This window comes from Oncorhynchus tshawytscha, linkage group LG07 (genome assembly GCF_018296145.1).
Source record: "Oncorhynchus tshawytscha isolate Ot180627B linkage group LG07, Otsh_v2.0, whole genome shotgun sequence".
Taxonomy (NCBI): Eukaryota; Metazoa; Chordata; class Actinopteri; order Salmoniformes; family Salmonidae; genus Oncorhynchus; species Oncorhynchus tshawytscha.
In genome coordinates this window covers 54,338,940-54,357,622 of record NC_056435.1, presented here as the reverse complement: position 1 = coordinate 54,357,622, position 18,683 = coordinate 54,338,940, and the positions used below count along the sequence as shown (strand labels likewise).

The 18,683-nt window shown below is 42.9% G+C and overlaps 1 protein-coding gene across 2 annotated transcripts; it reads left to right on the top strand.

The window, feature by feature from the left end:
- Positions 1 to 1,235: 1,235 nt before the first annotated feature.
- On the top strand, positions 1,236 to 6,168 carry LOC112254842 (fibromodulin). 2 transcript variants are annotated; one of them, XM_024427746.1, is made up of 6 exons: positions 1,236 to 1,341; positions 2,816 to 3,230; positions 3,360 to 3,482; positions 3,674 to 3,814; positions 4,040 to 4,307; positions 5,028 to 6,168. In XM_024427746.1, the coding sequence occupies exons 2-6, from the start codon at positions 2,859 to 2,861 to the stop codon at positions 5,177 to 5,179; spliced, it is 1,056 nt and encodes a 351-aa protein (XP_024283514.1). In that variant the 5' UTR covers positions 1,236 to 1,341; positions 2,816 to 2,858; the 3' UTR covers positions 5,180 to 6,168. The 2 variants fall into 2 exon arrangements, with proteins under 2 accessions (XP_024283514.1, XP_024283515.1); XM_024427747.2 differs by having other exon boundaries at positions 1,301 to 1,320.
- Positions 6,169 to 18,683: the final 12,515 nt, after the last annotated feature.

The following is an 18,683-nucleotide window of genomic DNA, read 5'->3' as shown; positions in this document are numbered from 1 at the left end:
GTGGAAGAGAGAGATAAAGAGAGGAGAATAGGTAAAGAGGGAAACGAAGAATGACAGACAGGGAAAAATGAGAGACTAAGAGAGGCAGACAGGTTAAATAGAGATAAAGAGAGACAGACGGTACAAGAGAGGTAAAGAGAGGCAGACAGGGTACAAGATAGATAAAGAGAAGCTGGCAGTGGAAGAGAGGCAAACAGGGAAAAGGAGAGGTAAAGAGAGGCAGACAGGCGAGGAGAGAGCTAAAGAGGCAGACAGAGGCAGACGGGGAAATAGAGAAAAAGAGAGGCAGACAGGTAAAGAGTGAGATAAAGAGAGGCATACAGGGAAAGAAGAGATAGACTAACAGGGGCAGACAGGGTACAAGAGAGATAAAGCGAGGCATACAGGGTAAGAGAGGCAGACAGATGAAGTAATAGATTCAGAGAGGCATACGGGGAAGCGAGGCAGACAGGGAAAGAGAGAGATAATGATAGGCAGACAGGGAAAGAGAGAGATAATGATAGGAAGACAGGGAAAGAGAGAGATAAAGAGAAGGAAGACAGGTAAAGAAAGAGATAAAGAGAGGCATACAGGGTAAGAGAGGCAGACAGGTGAAGAGAGATTCAGAGAGGCAGACAGGGGTAGAGAGAGATTCAGAGAGGCAGACAGGGGATGAGAGGCAAACAGGGAAAGAGAGAGATAAAGAGAGCCCTGACAGGGGAAGAGGGGCAGAAAGGGAAAGAGAGAGATAAAGAGAGCCCTGGCAGGGAAAGAGAGAGCTAAAGAGAGCCCTGGCAGGGAAAGAGAGAGATAAAGAGAGCCCTGGCAGGGAAAGAGAGAGGTAAAGAGTGAGGAAAGTAGAGAAAGGCCAAAGAGATTCAGGAGAAGGACGATACTGTGGTCTTTTTGGAATGCTTTTACGTCAGTTTTAATTTTGTTCAGTTTCTATTGAGTTTCATGGTTGAACAGCTTTGCAGAATCAGTAGAGTACAGCATCTGAATGTGTTTTCCAAATACAGTATTCAGCTTCTTTCAGCGATCGTCTTCTTATGTTCTGAACAACCAAACACTATGCCTGTTGAGACAAGAACAGAGACACTCAGCAGAGGAGAGGAGGGAGCAGATGGGCAGGGTTGTGTGTGGTAACAGGAAAGGGTGAGGGAGGAAAGAAAAGGCAGGGGGACGCTAGCAAAAGTAGAGTGGGGGGGGTCAAGAGGAATGGAATGGATGGGTGGAGAGGGGGATGGAGGAGGGAAGGAAGTGAAGGAGAGAGAGGTTTTCATAAAGTGTTTGGCAAAGACCCTCTCAGTCCTGCACAGCCTCTCAAGAGGGACTCAAGAGGTACTGGTTCTCACTGGTCAGGTAGGTAGTGTGTGCATGAGCATTGTATGTGTGTTTTCTTGTGTGTGTGTGTGTGTGTGTGTGTGTGTGTGTGTGTGTGTGTGTGTGTGTGTGTGTGTGTGTGTGTGTGTGTGTGTGTGTGTGTGTGTGTGTGTGTGTGTGTGTGTGTGTGTGGACGTGTTTAACTACCAGAATTCCCCACAAGATTAGTAAACAAACAAACATTTTACCAACTGGGGACATTTTGTTGGTCCCCACAAGGTGAAATGCTATTTCTAGTGGGTTTATGGTTAAAGTTAGAATTATTGTTAGGGTTAGAATTAGGTTTAGGAGCTAGGATTAGGGTTGGGGTTAAGGTTAGGTTTTATGGTTAGGGTTAAGATTAGGGTTAGGGTAAAAGTACGGGTTAGGGTTAGGTTTAGGGGTTAAAAATAATATTTTTAATGGGACTGAATTGTGTATCCCCACAAGGTTAGCTGTACAAGAGTTATTTGGCTGTCCCCATCAGATAACCCTTTTTGGTTCCAGGTAGAACCCTTTTTGGTTCAAGGTAGAACCCTATTGGGCTGTAGAACCCTTTTCCAGAGAGTTCTACATGGAACACAAAAGAGTTCTACCAGTGGTGACAGCCAAAGAACCCTTTTCCAGAGCGTTCTACATGGAACACAAAAGAGTTCTACCAGTGGTGACAGCCAAAGAACCCTTTTGGAACCCTTTTTTCTAAGAGTGTACATTAATTTATATAGTCTTCTCTTTTTTACATTCTCCTCTGTGGATCCATTACCTGATGAAGAAAGATCCTTAAATACTGCCCCTGCAGTAATGTACAGTATTTAACATGCAGTATATCTAGTGTTGAGTAAATAGTGCCTGCTGTTTGGATGGGCAGCTGCTTTTGGCTTGTTTTCATATCTGTTTTTGTGTGTGTGTTTGTGTGTGTGTGTGTGTGTGTGTGTGTGTGTGTGTGTGTGTGTGTGTGTGTTTGTGTGTGTGTGTGTGTGTGTGTGTGTGTGTGTGTGTGTGTGTGTGTGTGTGTGTGTGTGTGTGTGTGTGTGTGTGTGTGTGTGTGTGTGTGTGCTGATCCCCTGTAGCTCTCCTCTCTTTTCATGTGGTGATAGATTACATTTTGATAGATAACATTTGACTTGGGTTTTTCTTTGGTTATGGTGTTTTGATGTTTAGCATCTACGTTTTCCGGCCATTCCAGGAGTTTATTATGTATTAAACCTTTGGTAGCAAGAATGCATTACTTTCATATGTGTTGTTTTTAACAAAGGGGGCAGAGAAATGTCTTGATGGTAATTTATGAGTTTCAACTCCCAATGGGAGAGTATGGGTCCTTTACAATGTTCTCTCATTTCTTTGGGGCCCTTTTTTATACAGTAGGCTCAGGTTGGTTGATGATTATCATTTGGAGTATTTTCCAGGATGTTCAGGTAGGTTTAACTCACATTTCTGAACTCTGGGTAAGTCTCCTCTCTTTCTCTCCTCTTAGCTGCAGCAGACTTGTGTGTGAGTTCTTTCCTGCGTGTGTGACCATGTGCGGTGTGTGCGTGTTTCTTTTGGTATGCATCATGGCGCTATCCGTTGCCATGCCAGACAGGCAGGACCCGTTTCTCTGGCTGTCCGCCTTGCATGGTCGCGGTTACAATGAGGGATCCCTATTGGCCGACACCACCGGGGGGGAGTGTCCTGATGAGTGTGACTGCCCACCCTCCTTTCCCATCGCTATGTACTGTGACGGACGGGGGCTGACAGCCATGCCCACCGTGCCCTCCAGGATGAAGTACCTGTACCTGCAGCACAACGAGATCACCGCCCTGCCAGACTCCGCCCTGGCTAACACTACTAACCTAGTCTGGGTCATGTTGCATCACAATGCGCTGTCTACAGACAAAATCGGCAAGAGGGTAGGTTACTCTATATAGCATGACACTTCACTGCACGTCACAATACAGCACTAGACTACACTACACTAGGCTTCGATCAACCAATCATTACATAGATTATAACATACTTTGTTCATCATTGTATTCCAGGCGTTTGCCAAGCTGCAAGGGTTGGAGCGTCTGTATCTACAACATAACAACCTGACTGGTGTTCCCCCCAACCTGCCACGCTCACTACGAGACCTCAGACTCAACAACAACAACATCAACAAGGTAACGGCATCATTCAGATCCTTCATCACCGCTGCACTTGAATGTGTTCAACTGCATCCAGATGTTTTTCAATCAAGTGTCAAAGAGGCATGTAAAAAAACACACTCTTGGAAAGACCACAAGCGTTCTGGGCCTCATCACTGTTTTTATGCAATCATTTCAATAAAGTTAGTTTTGTTGTGGTTGCCTAGATTACACCAGAGGCCTTGGAGGGCATGGACAACCTGACCATCCTGTATCTCCATGACAACGCTCTGACGGAGATGGGCACATCTCTTAGGGGGTTGAACTCACTCACACTCCTCGACATCGGCGGCAACAAGCTGAAAAAGGTACCGTAGTGTAACGGGTGTGTGTGTGTGTGTGTGTGTGTGTGTGTGTGCGTGTGCGCACGTGTGTGTGTGTGTGTGTGTGTGTGTGTGTGTGTGTGTATTTCACCTTTCTGTCTTCTCTTTGTGAAGCACTTAGTCAAAAATACTTTTGTAAAACCACAATATATAAATACATTTGTATTGATTGATCAAGTGATCTATTGATTGACTGACTGACCCCTCCAGGTTCCAGACAGCCTCCCAGAGCACATCCACCAGCTGTACCTGGAGTCTAATGCCATCAGCGTTGTCCCAGAGGGATTCCTCAGTAAGTTCTCCCAGCTGCAATACATTCGCATGGGCCACAACCAGCTGACGGACAAGGGCATCCCCCCCAACACCTTCAACGTGACTGGCCTGGTGGAGCTGGACCTCAGCTTTAACCAGCTGGAGAGGATCCCCCCCGTCAGCCAGACGCTAGAGCACCTCTACCTACAGGCCAACCACATCAAAGGTGTGTGTAATTAGTGATGTCTGACAACCTAATTAAGCATAATCAAAACTGATTTATGAGTCATCTCATCATGACATGAACTACGGAGGCCCCTGAGGATCAACAGCAACCACATATCATATCCTTAAATTGTATACAGTATACATGTTTGCATGCAAGCCGAACATACACATGCACATGTATGAGCACACAACATCTTGGCTGTCCATTGAAGTCCATGATGACGATGCTCCATTGAAGTCCATGATGACGATGCTCCATTGAAGTCCATGATGACAATGCTCCATTGAAGTCCATGATGACAATGCTCCATTGAAGTCCATGATGACGATGCTCCATTGAAGTCCATGATGACAATGCTCCATTGAAGTCCATGATGACAATGCTCCATTGAAGTCCATGATGACAATGCTCCATTGAGGTTGGGGGGAAAGTAGGTTACAATAGGTGGGAAGGTGCTTGGGACACGTCATGTGATGTGGTTGTGCAGCATAGTGTGGTTGTGGTGCACAGATGCCCTTACACAATGCTGCAGGTAGGACACGTCCATAGTCTAATGATGTGATTCCAGCAGCACTTAGAAGTTGAAGAAACACATTTGCTCTTTGTTTGAATGCCAGAATGTAAACAATATCACTCTCTGTCTCTACCTCTCTCGCTGGCTCTCTCCCACACTTGTCTCCCTCCCCTCTCTGTTGCTCTCTCCCTCTCTCTTTGTAGAGTTTACCCTGGGTAGTTTCTGTAGTGTTGTGGACGTGATTAACTTCTCCAAACTGAGGACGGTGCGTCTGGATGGGAATGAGATCAGCACCGCGGATGTCCCCTCCGACTCAGTCCTTTGTCTGCGCATGGCCAACACCATCGAGGTGTAATGCTCCCATCTCACCACCAGGCTGCAGCACCATCAAGGTGTGAACAACCATCTCAACACTGGAATGCAGCATTTCCAGTACACATCTGCAACTCCCCTATTTCCTGAACGGAGGGCAGCAGTTTGATCGTCACTAGTTACCAAAGCCACAAAGTCATAATTATGGCTAAACCCCACCTATTTCTATAATATATTAGCCATTTAGCAGACGCTTTTATCCAGAATTACTTGCAGTCATGCATGCATACATTTGAAGTATGGGTTGTCCTGGGAATCGTGCCAAGCGCTGCCAACTGAGCAACAATTTTTCTGCCAAAAATCTGATTTTAAACCTAACCCTAACCTTAACTTTAACAACACTGCTAAACTTATGCCTAACCCTAACCTTAAATGAAGACTGAGAAGAACATTTTTGTTTTCATTCATTTTGACAATATAGCCAATTTTAACTCTGTGGCTGTGATAACTAGTGACAAAGCAGCAGTCCTAACTTTAGCATCACGTTGCAATTCCCCAATCTCACCAAGAAGGGGCAGCAGAGGGGTATGAGACACAAAGGCACACCAAGTTTATTTTGGTTTAGTTTGTTTTACTAATATCATTCAAAAAGACATTAGCATACATCTCCATATCAGGACAAGTTAGAAATAGAATGTTCAAAGCATGTTGAAAGTGCTTCCAAAGTCAACTTCATGTCAACTTTTGACGGTCAGAAAAAAATGGACGAATGGTGGTTCTGGCCATAATTTACGTTGTCTGACAACATATGAGCCTCAGAGAAATACCATTGGATCAGATCTCTGTGTTCCGGCCCTAATCCGAGTAGGGATGTAACTGTTGTGATTTATGATATGATTTATGATATGAAAGACATGTAGGCCTACTGCATGTATTGGTATTAGTATTGACTAAGGGCCTTGGTGTTTTGATGTCCTTTACAGGGCTTTCTTATTGACTTAATAAAGTTATTCATGTTTTATGAAGACTTAACCGGTTTTGATTTTGGATTATTGTTTAGGTTCAATCTCTTGTTTCACAAAATCAATATAGTTTTCGGGACAAAAAATGTAACTTGAGTGCCACAGTAAATCCACTGGGCCAGACGATACCCAGAAATGAGCTTTCATTGGGTAGTGTCTGCAGTTTGTGATACGAGAGACAGAGGCAGGGACAAGGACAGGGACAGAGACACAAACAGAGACCGATCACCCAACAATGTCTCTATGGCGCACACATATACACGCTTACAAACACACTATTTTCTATAGACTCACTCTTTCTGCACACACAAAATCACACACTTCCAAGGTAAGTGCTTTGAATGGTAAGGTGGGAAAATCTTGTCCACCACCAATGTTTATCACCCACCTGGGGTACTGGTACCGAGTCAATGTGCGGGGGTACAGGTTAGTCGAGGTAATTTGTACATGTAGGTAGGGGTGAAGTGACTATGCATAGATAATAAAAGCTTGGCCGTAGTGATGTACTGGGCCTTTCAAAGCACTTCATGGCTACTGAAGTGAGTGCTACGGGGCACTAATCATTTAAGCAGGTTACCTTCGCTTCCTTGGGCCCAGGAACGTTGGCGGTCTGCTTGAAACATGTAGGCATCCCAGACTCGGTCAGGCAGAGGTTGAAAATGTCAGTGAAGACACTGTAATCCTAGATTCAGATCATTTAGGCAAGAAAAAACCTCAGCCAGAGAGGCCAGTCATGTGAGAAACTCGTCATCGTGAAAGCCTGTCAATACTTTGCCACTTGATTAGCAGCGCACATCTGTATGTTGTAAAAGCGTTACATGGTCGCTGCCCATATCATTTCATAGCGTAGAAAATATGAGAGTTCAGGGGCCTTGCTTTGACAAAGTTAACCATTTTCACTGTAGTGTCCAAAACGTCTTTCAGACTGTCAGGCATTCCCTTGGCAGCAAGAGCCTCTCGGTGGATGCTGCAGTGTACCCAAGTGGCGTCGGGAGCAACTGCTTGCACGCGTGTTACCACTCCACTATGTCTCCCTGTCATGGCTTTTGTGCCATCAGTACAGATACCAACACATCTTGACCACCAGAGTCCATTTGATGTCACAAAGATGTCCAGTACCTTAAAAATATAATCTCCTGTTGTCCTGGTTTCCAGAAGAGGATATCTTCATTAATTGACCCCCCATACATGTAACGGACATATACTAAAGAAATGTCCTTCTTTTTGAAAGAAAAGCTATTTTTTCATCCATTACAATAAAATAAAATAGATCCGAAATACAGTGTAGACATAGTTAATGTTTTAAATGACTATTGTAGATGTAAATGGCTGATTTTATATGGAATATCTACATAGGCATACAGAGGCCCATTATCAGCAACCATCACTCCTTTGTTCCAATGGCACCCTGTGTTAGCTAATCCAAGTTTAGCATTTTAAAAGGCTAATTGATCATTAGAAAACCCCTTTGCAATTATGTTAGCACAGCTAAAAACTGTTGTTCTGATTAAAGAAGCAATACAACTGGCCGTCTTTAGACTTGTTGAGTATTTGGAGCATCAGCATTTGTGGGTTCGATTACAGGCAATAAGTAGCGAGAAACAAAGAACTTTCTTCTGAAAGTTGTCAGTCTGTTCTTGTTCTGAGAAGTGGCTATTCCATGCGAGAAATTGCCAAGGAACTGCAGATCTGGTACAACACTGTGTACAACTCCCTTCACAGAACAGCGCAAACTGGCTATAACCAGAATAGAAAGAGAAGTGGGAGCCCCCGGTGCACAACTGAGCAAGAAGACAAGTACATTAGAGTGTCTAGTTTGAAAAATAGATGCCTCACAAGTCCTCAACTAGCAGCTTCATTAAATAGTACCAGCAAAACACCAGTCTCAACGTCAACAGTGAAATGGTGACTCTGGGATGCTGGCCTTCTAGGCAGAGTTCCTCTGTCCAGTGTCTATATTATTTTGCCTTATTGGCCAGTCTGAGATATGGCTATTTCTTTGCAACTCTGCCTAGAAGGCCAGCATCCCAGAGTTGCCTCTTCACTGTTGATGTTGAGACTGGTGTTTTGCGGGTACTACTGTTCGCTAAACACTAGATTGTTTAATTTTATTTTTGGAAGTGAAATGATGCCACTCAGGACAGAAAAAAACCTCACCCAAATGTATAGCCCCGTTGGAAAATATACAGTTGAAATCGGAAGTTTACATACACTTAAGTTGGAGTCATTAAAACTCGGTTTTCAACCACCACAAATTTCTTGTTAACAAACTACAGTTTTGGCAAGTCGGTTAGGACATCTACTTTGTGTATGACTCAAGTCATTGTTCCAACAATTGTTTACAGACAGATTATTTCACTTATAATTCACTGTATCACAATTCCAGTGGGTCAGAAGTTTACATACACTAAGTTGACTGTGCCTTTAAACAGCTTGGAAAATTCCAGAAAATTATGTAATGACTTTTGAAGCTTCTGATAGGCTAATTGAGATCATTGGAGTCAATTGGAGGTGTACCTGTGGATGTATTTCAAGGCCTAACTTCAAACTCAGTGCCTCTTTGCTCGACATCATGGGAAAATCAAAAGAAATCACCAAGAACCTCAACATTTGTAGACCTCCACAAGTCTTGTTCATCCTTTGGAGCAATTTCCAAATGCCTGAAGGTACCACGTTAATCTGTAAAAACAATAGTACCCAAGTATAAACACCATGGAACCAGGCAGCTGTCATACCGGTCAGGAAGGAGACGCGTTCTGTCTCCTAGAGATGAACGTACTTTGGTGCGAAAAGTGCAAATCAATCCCAGCACAACAGCAAAGGACCTTGTGAAGATGCTGGAGGAAACATGTAGAAAAGTATCTATATCCACAGCAAAACGAGTCCTATATCAACATAACCTGAAAGGCCGCTCAGCAAGGAAGATTCCACCGCTCCAAAACCGCCATAAAAAAAGTCAGAGTACGGTTTGCAACTGCACATGGGGACAAAGATCATACTTTTTGGAGAAATGTCCTCTGGTCTGAAGAAACAAAATAGAACTGTTTGGCCACAATGACCATTGTTATGTTTGGAGGAAAAAAAGGGAGGTTTCCAAGCAGAAAAACTCCATCCCAACCGTGAAGCACGGGGGTCTCAAGACATCAGTCAGGAAGTTAAAGCTTGGTCGCAAATGGGTCTTCCAAATGGACAAGCGTACTTCCAAAGTTGTGGCAAAATGGCTTAAGGACAACAAAATCAAACAATCAATGAATAAAATGTATTTATAAATCCCTTCTAACATCAGCTGATGTCACAAAGTGCTGTATAGAAACCTAGCCTAAATCCCCAAACAGCAAGCAATGCAGGTATATAAGCACGGGGGCTAGAAAGAACTCCCTAGAAAGGCCAGAACCTAGGAAGAATCCTAGAGAGGAACCAGGTTATGAGGGGTGGCCAGTCCTCTTCTGGCTGTGCCAGGTGGAGATTATAACAGAACATGGTCAAGATGATCTGGTTTCCATGGCCAAGTTTCCATGACCTAGAAGACTTTGATCTGGTTTCCTTTAAATATCATCCAATTTCATCAAAAACCTGATTTTGACTCTCAATGAACTTTAAACTAACAATATTTTGATGCGTAACATGTCTGTTGTCTTTACTAGTTTTCTGCGGTCAGGATTACCGTAAAATGACTGTTTAAGACTGAAACCATACTGTAATCTCACAGTCCTGGAAAAATACAGTGTCCTGTACAATTTCAACAACATGATGTAGTGTGTGTGTGTGTGTGTGTGTGTGTGTGTGTGTGTGTGTGTGTGTGTGTGTGTGTGTGTGTGTGTGTGTGTGTGTGTGTGTGTGTGTGTGTGTGTGTGTGTGTGTGTGTGTGTGGCCAACTAACCTCTAATCCTATGATGAGGGTGCTGCTACTGTAATGTGACCATCTCTCTCTGTGTCAGCAGATGAGTAATGAACTCACTTCACCCTTGCTCACATACACAACAATCATGCAGTGCAACAGTCAGTCATGACGGAAAAATGAGGTAACTCAGTGCTTAACTATATTTGTTGATAGCTTAATATACATTATTCCAATTGCGTGTTTACTCTATACGTGTGTATTTGTGATGCCATAGAAACTATTGTCTATACAGCCCAGCTCTGAGAACCACCTCCAACCTCTAGGCCTACTACAGTAGACTACATCCAGTATCTCTGTATATCTGACTACATCCTCTCTGGCCCTGCCTCGCCTCCTCTGCCTCTGCTGTTACTGCTACAGGTAGTCTGCAGGTAGAACATCAACAATACTTCTCACCACTTCCCTGACATCGATGGTGGCTGATAGCGATAGTGGTAGCTTAGCAGTTCAGAGTGTTTGGTCAGTAACCAAAAGGTTTCTGGTTCAAATCCCCAAACCAACTAGCTGATATATCTGTTGCCATGCCCTTGAGTAAGGCACTTAACCCTAACTGTTCCTGTAAATTGCTCTGGATAAGAGTATCTGCTAAATTACTTAAATTTAAGGACAAGATGGCTGTTCTGGAGAGGTCCAAGAACTCTTCTTTAATCAGGACTACTCGGAAGCGATTTGCACCAGAGGTGTAAAGTACTTATCGCTGCCAGAGAGCGTGGGAACATTGCTTACGTCCACTATGACAGGCTCATTGTCCACCCTCCCTCCCAAAATACTTGTAGCAGTGAGAGAGCCGAGCTTTGGGTCAGTAACTTCAGCTCCACATCACATATACAGTACATACACCAATTGATACTCAAAAGTGCCTGATTGACAATGTTCTTGTCATGCTTTCTGTTTTTTTCTTCATTTATGTCTATCTCCAATAAGCTACCCAGGAAAGAGCAAAACATTGTACATATTATGTCTATCTCCGATAAGCTACCCAGGAAAGAGCAAAACATTGTACATATTATGTCTATCTCCGATAAGCTACCCAGGAAAGAGCAAAACATTGTACATATTATGTCTATCTCCGATAAGCTACCCAGGAAAGAGCAAAACATTGTACATAGTATGTCTATCTCCGATAAGCTACCCAGGAAAGAGCAAAACATTGTACATATTATGTCTATCTCCGATAAGCTACCCAGGAAAGAGCAAAACATTGTACATATTATGTCTATCTCCGATAAGCTACCCAGGAAAGAGCAAAACATTGTACATATTATGTCTATCTCCGATAAGCTACCCAGGAAAGAGCAAAACATTGTACATATTATGTCTATCTCCGATAAGCTACCCAGGAAAGAGCAAAATATTGTACATATTATGTCTATCTCCAATAAGCTTCCCAGGAAAGAGCAAACATTGTACATATTAAATATTGCCTTAGAAATAAGGTTTATGAAATCAATAACTTGCTAAAATCAGATAACGTTCATATATTGCTCATCTCAGACTCAGTTCCACTTTCACCTGCCTCACCTAAAGCCTCTTCTTTTGGGGTGCTACTATAGGCCATACACCTTTACATACACCTTAGCCAAATACATTTAAACTCAGTTTTTCACAATTCCTAACATTTAATCTGAGTAAAATTCCCTGTTTTAGGTCAGTTAGGATCACCACTATTTTAAGAATGTGAAATGTCAGAATAATAGTAGAGAGAATGATTTATTTCAGCTTTTATTTCTTTCATCACATTCCCAGTGGGTCAGAAGTACACTCAATTACTACTTGGTAGCACTGTATTTAAATTGTTTAACTTGGGTCAAACGTTTCGGGTAACCTTCCACAAGCTTCCCACAATAAGTTAGGTGAATTTTGGCCCATTCCTCCTGACAGAGCTGCTGTAACTGAGTCAGGTTTGTAGGCCTCCTTGCTCGCACACACCTTTTCAGTTCTTAAGTCCTTAAGCCATTTTGCCACAACTTTGGAAGAATGCCTGGGGTCATGGTTCATTTGGAAGACCCAATTGCAACCAAGCTTTAACTTCCTGACTGATGTCTTGGGATGTTGCTTCAATATGTCCACATAATTTTCCTGCCTCATGGTGCATTCTATTTTGTGAAGTGCACCAGGCCCTCCTGCAGCAAAGCACCTCAACAACATGATGCTGCCACCCCCATGCTTCACGGTTGGGATGGTGTTCTTTGGCCTTGCAAGCCTCCCCCTTTTTCCTCCAAACATAACCATGGTCATTATGGCCAAACCATGGTCATTATGGTTGTATTTTTGTTTCATCAGACCGGAGGACATTTCTCCAAAAAGTACAATCTTTGTCCCCATGTGCAGTTGCAAACCGTAGTCTGGCTTTTTTTTATGGTGGTTTTGAGCAGTGGCTTCTTCCTTGCTGAGCGGCCTTTCAGGTTATAGGACTCATTTTACTGTGGCTATAGATACTTTTGTACCTGTTTCCTCCAGCATTTTCACAGGGTCCTTTGCTGTTGTTCTGGGATTGATTTGCACTTTTCACACCAACGTACATTCATCTCTAGGAGACAGAATGCATCGCCTTCCTGAGCGGTATGACAGCTGCGTGGTCCCATGGTGTTTATACTTGCATACTATTGTATGTACAGATGAACGTGGTACCTTCAGGCATTTGGAAATTGCTCCCAAGGATGAACCAGACTTGTGGAGGTCTACAATTTTTTTCTGAGGTCTTGGTTGATTTTTAAAAATATTCCCATGATGTCAAGCAAAGAGGCACTGAGTTTGAAGGTAGGCCTTGAAATAAATCCACAGGTACACCTCCAATTGACTCCAATGATGTCAATTAGCCTATCAGAAGCTTCTAAAGCCATTACATCATTTTCTGGAATTTTCCAAGCTGTTTAAAGGCACAGTCAACTTAGTGTATGTAAACTTCTGACCCACTGGAATTGTGATACAGTGAATTATAAGTGTTATAATATAATATAATATAATATAAGAATTATAATAATCTGTATGTAAACAATTGTTGGAAAAATTACTTGTGTCATGCACAAAGTAGATGTTCTAACTGACTTGCCAAAACTATAGTTTGTTGACAAGAAATTTGTGGAGTGGTTGAAAAACTAGTTTTAATGACTCCAACCTAAGTGTATGTAAACTTCCAACTTCAACTATATATGTGCTATGCTTGATATTGTGTGTGATGTTAACAGAGAGTTAGATTTTCTGGGTGACCTGAATAAAGACTGCTTTTCATCAAGCTGTCCGCTCAAGAGGAAGCTTCTCACTATAGTGTGTAATGAGGAGCATCCAGATGCTGCACTTGATGAATTTATGAAATTGTTTCTTCCAGTTCTTGATAAGCATACACCTATTAAGAAATTGACTGCTAGCACTGTTAAGGCCCTGTGGATTGATAAGGAATTTAAAAGCTGTATGGTTGAGAGGGACGAGGCAAACAGAGTGGTGAATACATCTGGCTGCACATTTGATTGGCAAATTTACTGTAAATTGAGAAATGATGTGACTAAACTGAACAAAGAGAAAGAAGACATTTTGATGTTGCCAATTACTTTAATTACTATTTAATTGGCAAAGTAGGCAAATGTAGGCAATAAATGCCAACCACAAACTGTGTGCCTTCACATGCATTCATAAATGACCTAATAATGAAAGAAAAGCATTGTAATTTTGAATTCTGTAAAGTTAGTGTGGGTGAGGTAGAAAGATTATTGTTGGCCATCAATAATGACAACCCACCTAGTCTTGACAACTTAAGAGAGAAAGCTACTGAGGATGGTAGTAGCGGACTATATTGCCACTCCTATTTGTCATATGAAAAATGTTTATCCTCAGACCTGGAGGGAAGTCAAAGTCATTCCACTACCCAAGAATGGTAAATCACATTTTACTGGTTATAACAGCCGACCAATCAGCTTGCTGTTTTTGACAATGCAATTTCTCTGTAAACAAATTAACAACAGACGTTCAGCATGCTTATAGAGAAGGGCACTCAACATGTATTGCACTGACACAAATGACTGATGATTGTTGGAAATAAATTGATAATAATAAATTGGGGGTGCTGTACTGTTTGATTTCAGTGCAGCCTTTTATATTATTGACCAGAACCTGTTGTTGAGGCTTTTCAACCTCTACCATATCGTGATTTCAGAGCTATCGATCTAATAGAACACAGAGGGTTTTCTTTAATGGATGCTTCTCTAATGTTAAAAAGAAATAAAGTGTGGTGAAACACACAGCCGTTTTCTAGGCCCTCTACTCTTTTCTATTTTTACTAATTACCTGCCACTGGCATTAAACAAAGCCTGTGTGTTTATGTATGCTGATAATTCAACCCTATACGAGTCAGCAACCACAGCTAGTGAAATCACTGCAACCCTAAACAAATAATTGCAGTCAGTTTTAGAATGGGTTGCCAATAATAAACTAGTCCTGAACATCTCTAGAACTAAGAGAATTGTATTTGGTAAAAATAATTCTCTACGTTCTAGACTTCAGCTGAATCTAATAATGAATAATCTGGCTGTTGAGCAAGTTGAGGAGACTAAATTACTTAGTGTTACCTTGGATTGTAAACTGTCATGCTCAAAACATATTATTTCAATGGCTGTAAAGATGGGGAGACAATGACAGTGACAAAGAGATGCTCTTCTTTTTTGACACCACATTCCACAAAGAAAATCCTAGTTTTATCTTATCTTCATTATTGCCCAGTCATATGGTCAGCTGCTGCAAAAAAATAACAAGAAAAACTGCAGCTGGCAGAGAAGAGAGCAGCACTTTCTGCTTTTCACTGTATTCAGAGGGCTAATATCAACATTATGCATGCAAGTCTCTCTTGGCTAAAAGTAGAGGAGAGACTGACTGCATCATTTCTTTTTATAAGAAACATTAATGTGTTGAAAATCCAAAATTGTTTGCATAGTCAATTTACACACATGCATTGCCCCGCCACCTGGGGTCTTTTCACCAGGGCCTAAAATTAACACCCGCCACCTATCAAATGTGGTTCGATTTTGGCTTTGGTGGCTAACACGTTGGCAGGTGGTCAAGGCTCCACACTGTGAGCATTTCACTCGCATTTGTGAATAAAAATAGTAAAGTATGGTCACATTTATTGCTAAATAAATGCTGTAGTAGCCGTTTTCAAAGTATTTCTGCCGTTTAGTTTCATAGTTGGTCAATTCATCGCACAAAGTCAAAGAACTAGGAATCATATAGCCTGTTCCACATTGCACTGCAACACTGCCTGGCTGGGAGCTGTGCACATGTGAAGAGCTGAGTGAAAGATTCATTTTTAGAAGTGCTGCGCAACCCATAAAAGTTGGTCTCATTAATTTGAAATGAAAGTCTACTGAAGTGAGACTTTGTCCTGGTGTTTCTTGGCTATTTACATTGTTTTGTTCACAAGCTAGGTTGTTTTTCAATATTTGAGTTTCAACAGCTAGGGAAGAGAAGACAATGACTGGAGCAGTGTTACCACGGTAACCTCCCACCCTTAAAGGGGTAGGTGAACATTTTTGTATCCAATATTTTGGCTAAAAGTTCATTTACTTACCACATTACTTCTTACAAGTAATACATATATTGTTTTAGAAACATTACAAAGCATGGACATCCATTTCGGGGTGTTTTGTTGGTGTCATTTTTGCACACAAAGGATTTGTGTGCAAAAATGAATCACAAATTGTATTTTAGGCCCTGCTTTTCACAGTTCCCAAATCCAGTACAAATTCAAGAAAACTCACAGTATTATATAGAACCATGATTACATGGAACTCCCTTCCATCTGTGATTGTTCATGTGAACAGCAAACCCAGTTTTAAAAAAACAGTTAAAGCATAACCTCATGGCGCAACGCCTCTCCCCTGTTTGACCTAGATATTTTGTGTGTATGTACTGATTTGTAGGCTATATGTGATGTTTTAACCCTCCCGTTGTGCCAGCGGCAGGGCCCTCGCGCTGTTGATCACGAGGCGCCGCCGCCACCGCCGCCGTAGCACTCTGTAGGACTTTGACAAGCGCTGACGCCGCTTCGGTGCGGGGCAGATGCTGCCTTCTTTGGATCAGCCGCTTCACGAGTGCCTTTCCCAGCTGCTCGAGGAACACCCTGCACTTGTTCCGCTTGCCAGGCATCCAGTCAGGCTTGATCTCTCGCCATATGACAAAGGTGTTGTAGGAGGACACGTCGAGGATGTTGTGAAAGACGACCAGGGGCCAGCGGGCAGTCATCAGTCTGCAGCTGTAGGTGCCGACCACCTTGTCTAGGTTGTCCACGCCGCCCTTGTTGCAGTTGTAGTCTAGGATGAGGGCCGGCTTCCTGTCGCGGCGATCGCTAATGTGGCCCTCTGTGTGCAGTGTGCTCAAAAGTAGCACGTTCTTGTTTTTCTTTGCCAGGTAGGACACCAGAGTGGCGGTGGGCGTGAAGGCGAACCTGGAGGACAGGACCTGTCTGCCCCTGGGACTGCCCCAAGTCCAAGCGTAGCCCAAGCGTAGTCCAAGCGTAGCTGGACTTGGCGTCGCAGGCCACCCACGACTTGATGCCGTATTTGGCCGGCTTGCTGGGGATGTACTGACGGAAAGGACAGCGGCCTTTTGGAAAGGGGACAAGAGATTAGTGTGGTTACTGTGTCACGGGGGCCAAGGGCCAAATTTTGTGTTACACACGCTGCCAGCGCTGCTACAGCCGCTGCTTGTACCGCTGCTACCTGTGCAGCGTCTGGCAGGGTCGCTCTGACCCAAGAGCGCAGAGTGGCGAGCCCAGAGCACAGAGCGCAGAGCGGGGAGCCGGGCACAACCTCGCCACACTCGCCACACTCGCAGACTCTCTACTACGCTCGACGGCACACGCCTCGCCAGTGGCTGGCAGGGTCGCTCTGAGCGCAGAGCGAAGAGAGCAGAGAGCAGAGCGGGGAGCCGGGCACAGCCTCACCACACTCACAGACTCTCTACTACGCTCAAAGGCACACGCCTCGCCAGTGGCTGGCACGGTCGCTCTGACCCGCCAGCACAGAGCGGGAGCCCTGGAAACACAGGGCCTGGGTCGCTCTGACCCGCGAGCACAGAAAGGGGAGCCCTCCACACACAGGACCTGGGTCACCCTGACCCCAGGACCACGGGAGGGTTAAATATATGTAGTTCTATTCTTGTCTATTAATGTTTTGTATTATGTCATGTTTCATGTTTTGTGTGGAACCCAGGAAGAGTACTTGCTGCTTTCGCTAATAAAATACCAAAATACCTTCTAATGAATGTGAAAACAAATGTGCATTGTCCCCGGCAACTAAGTTGGTGTATTTAGTGATGGTGTAAAACAGTTAGTTATACATCACCAAAGTGATATGACATATCTTAATATTTGAGAACAGTTATTTTAGAGACAGATATGACACTATCCCCTAATACTTCTCTTATTGTTTCCAATACTGTTGCAATGCATCACTACATTATTCATAAAACACCATCAGTATGTTTTTAAAAACATACCAGGAAATCAGCTAACCCATGGCAGTCACACAGAACACACAACCCAGATTTGTTTGTGAGGCAGGTATGCTTTTACAAGATGATTCTCAACAACTATCAGATCCTGTGACATAGGCACACACTAGCTTTTGTTGAACAAAGTGGGCTCCCTCTGTGGTTCTCAGCTGAAGCATTGACGATGGTGCAGGACTGTGTACAATATTCCCAACACTTTGTCTACATGTTGAAACCCTTGCTTATGATACGGCTTTGGAAACCTTTGGATATTTACTGTCATATAATCAAGAACGTTTTTCATAAAACAAAAGGTTAAATTACTACACACCTTTATAGGGTTAGAGTTCCCACACAGCCATATTTCAATGTTACAGCGCTTGTCAAAGGAAGACCGACGGAAGACAGAGGCAACCAATTGGAAGAAGGATGCCAGAAAATACTGTCAGCTGCAACTGTGTTAAAACCGGTTAAAACAGTGTACAGTAAGTGTTTATGTTGCATTTGCTAAATTATTTTTTATGTGATATGAAAATAGAGGGCTTTATGTTTTAGAACCGTATCACTACTGAGAATCGATTGACATTTAGATGGAATGTTTGGCTGTTTTTGCTGACAGAGCCAGTTTACCTCTGAACATAACATATAAGTTATTTGGACTTTAAAGGAGTAGGCTCCTTAATAGTAGCATTGTGGTCTAAGGCACACACACACACACACACACACAGATCCACACACACAGATCCACACATGCATCCAAAACACATGCACATGCAGACACACACATACACACACATAAACACATACTCACACAAAGAAAAAACTACAACGCACTTGACAAAAATGATAGGTAACCTGTTTTGTTTGGCATTGATAGAATAAACCCACTAGAAATAGTCAGTGGTGTAAAGTACTTAAGTACAACTACTTAAAAAGTAGTGGTGTAAAGTACTTAAGTAAAACTTCTTATTAAAGTGCTACTTAAGTCGTTTTTGTGGGTATCTGTACTTTACTTTAATATTTATAGTTTTGACAACTTTTACTTTCACTCCACTGTCTCTGACACCCGAAAGTAATAGTTACATTTCGAATGCTTAGCAGGACAGGAAAATGGTCCATTTCACACACTTATCAAGAGAGCCTTC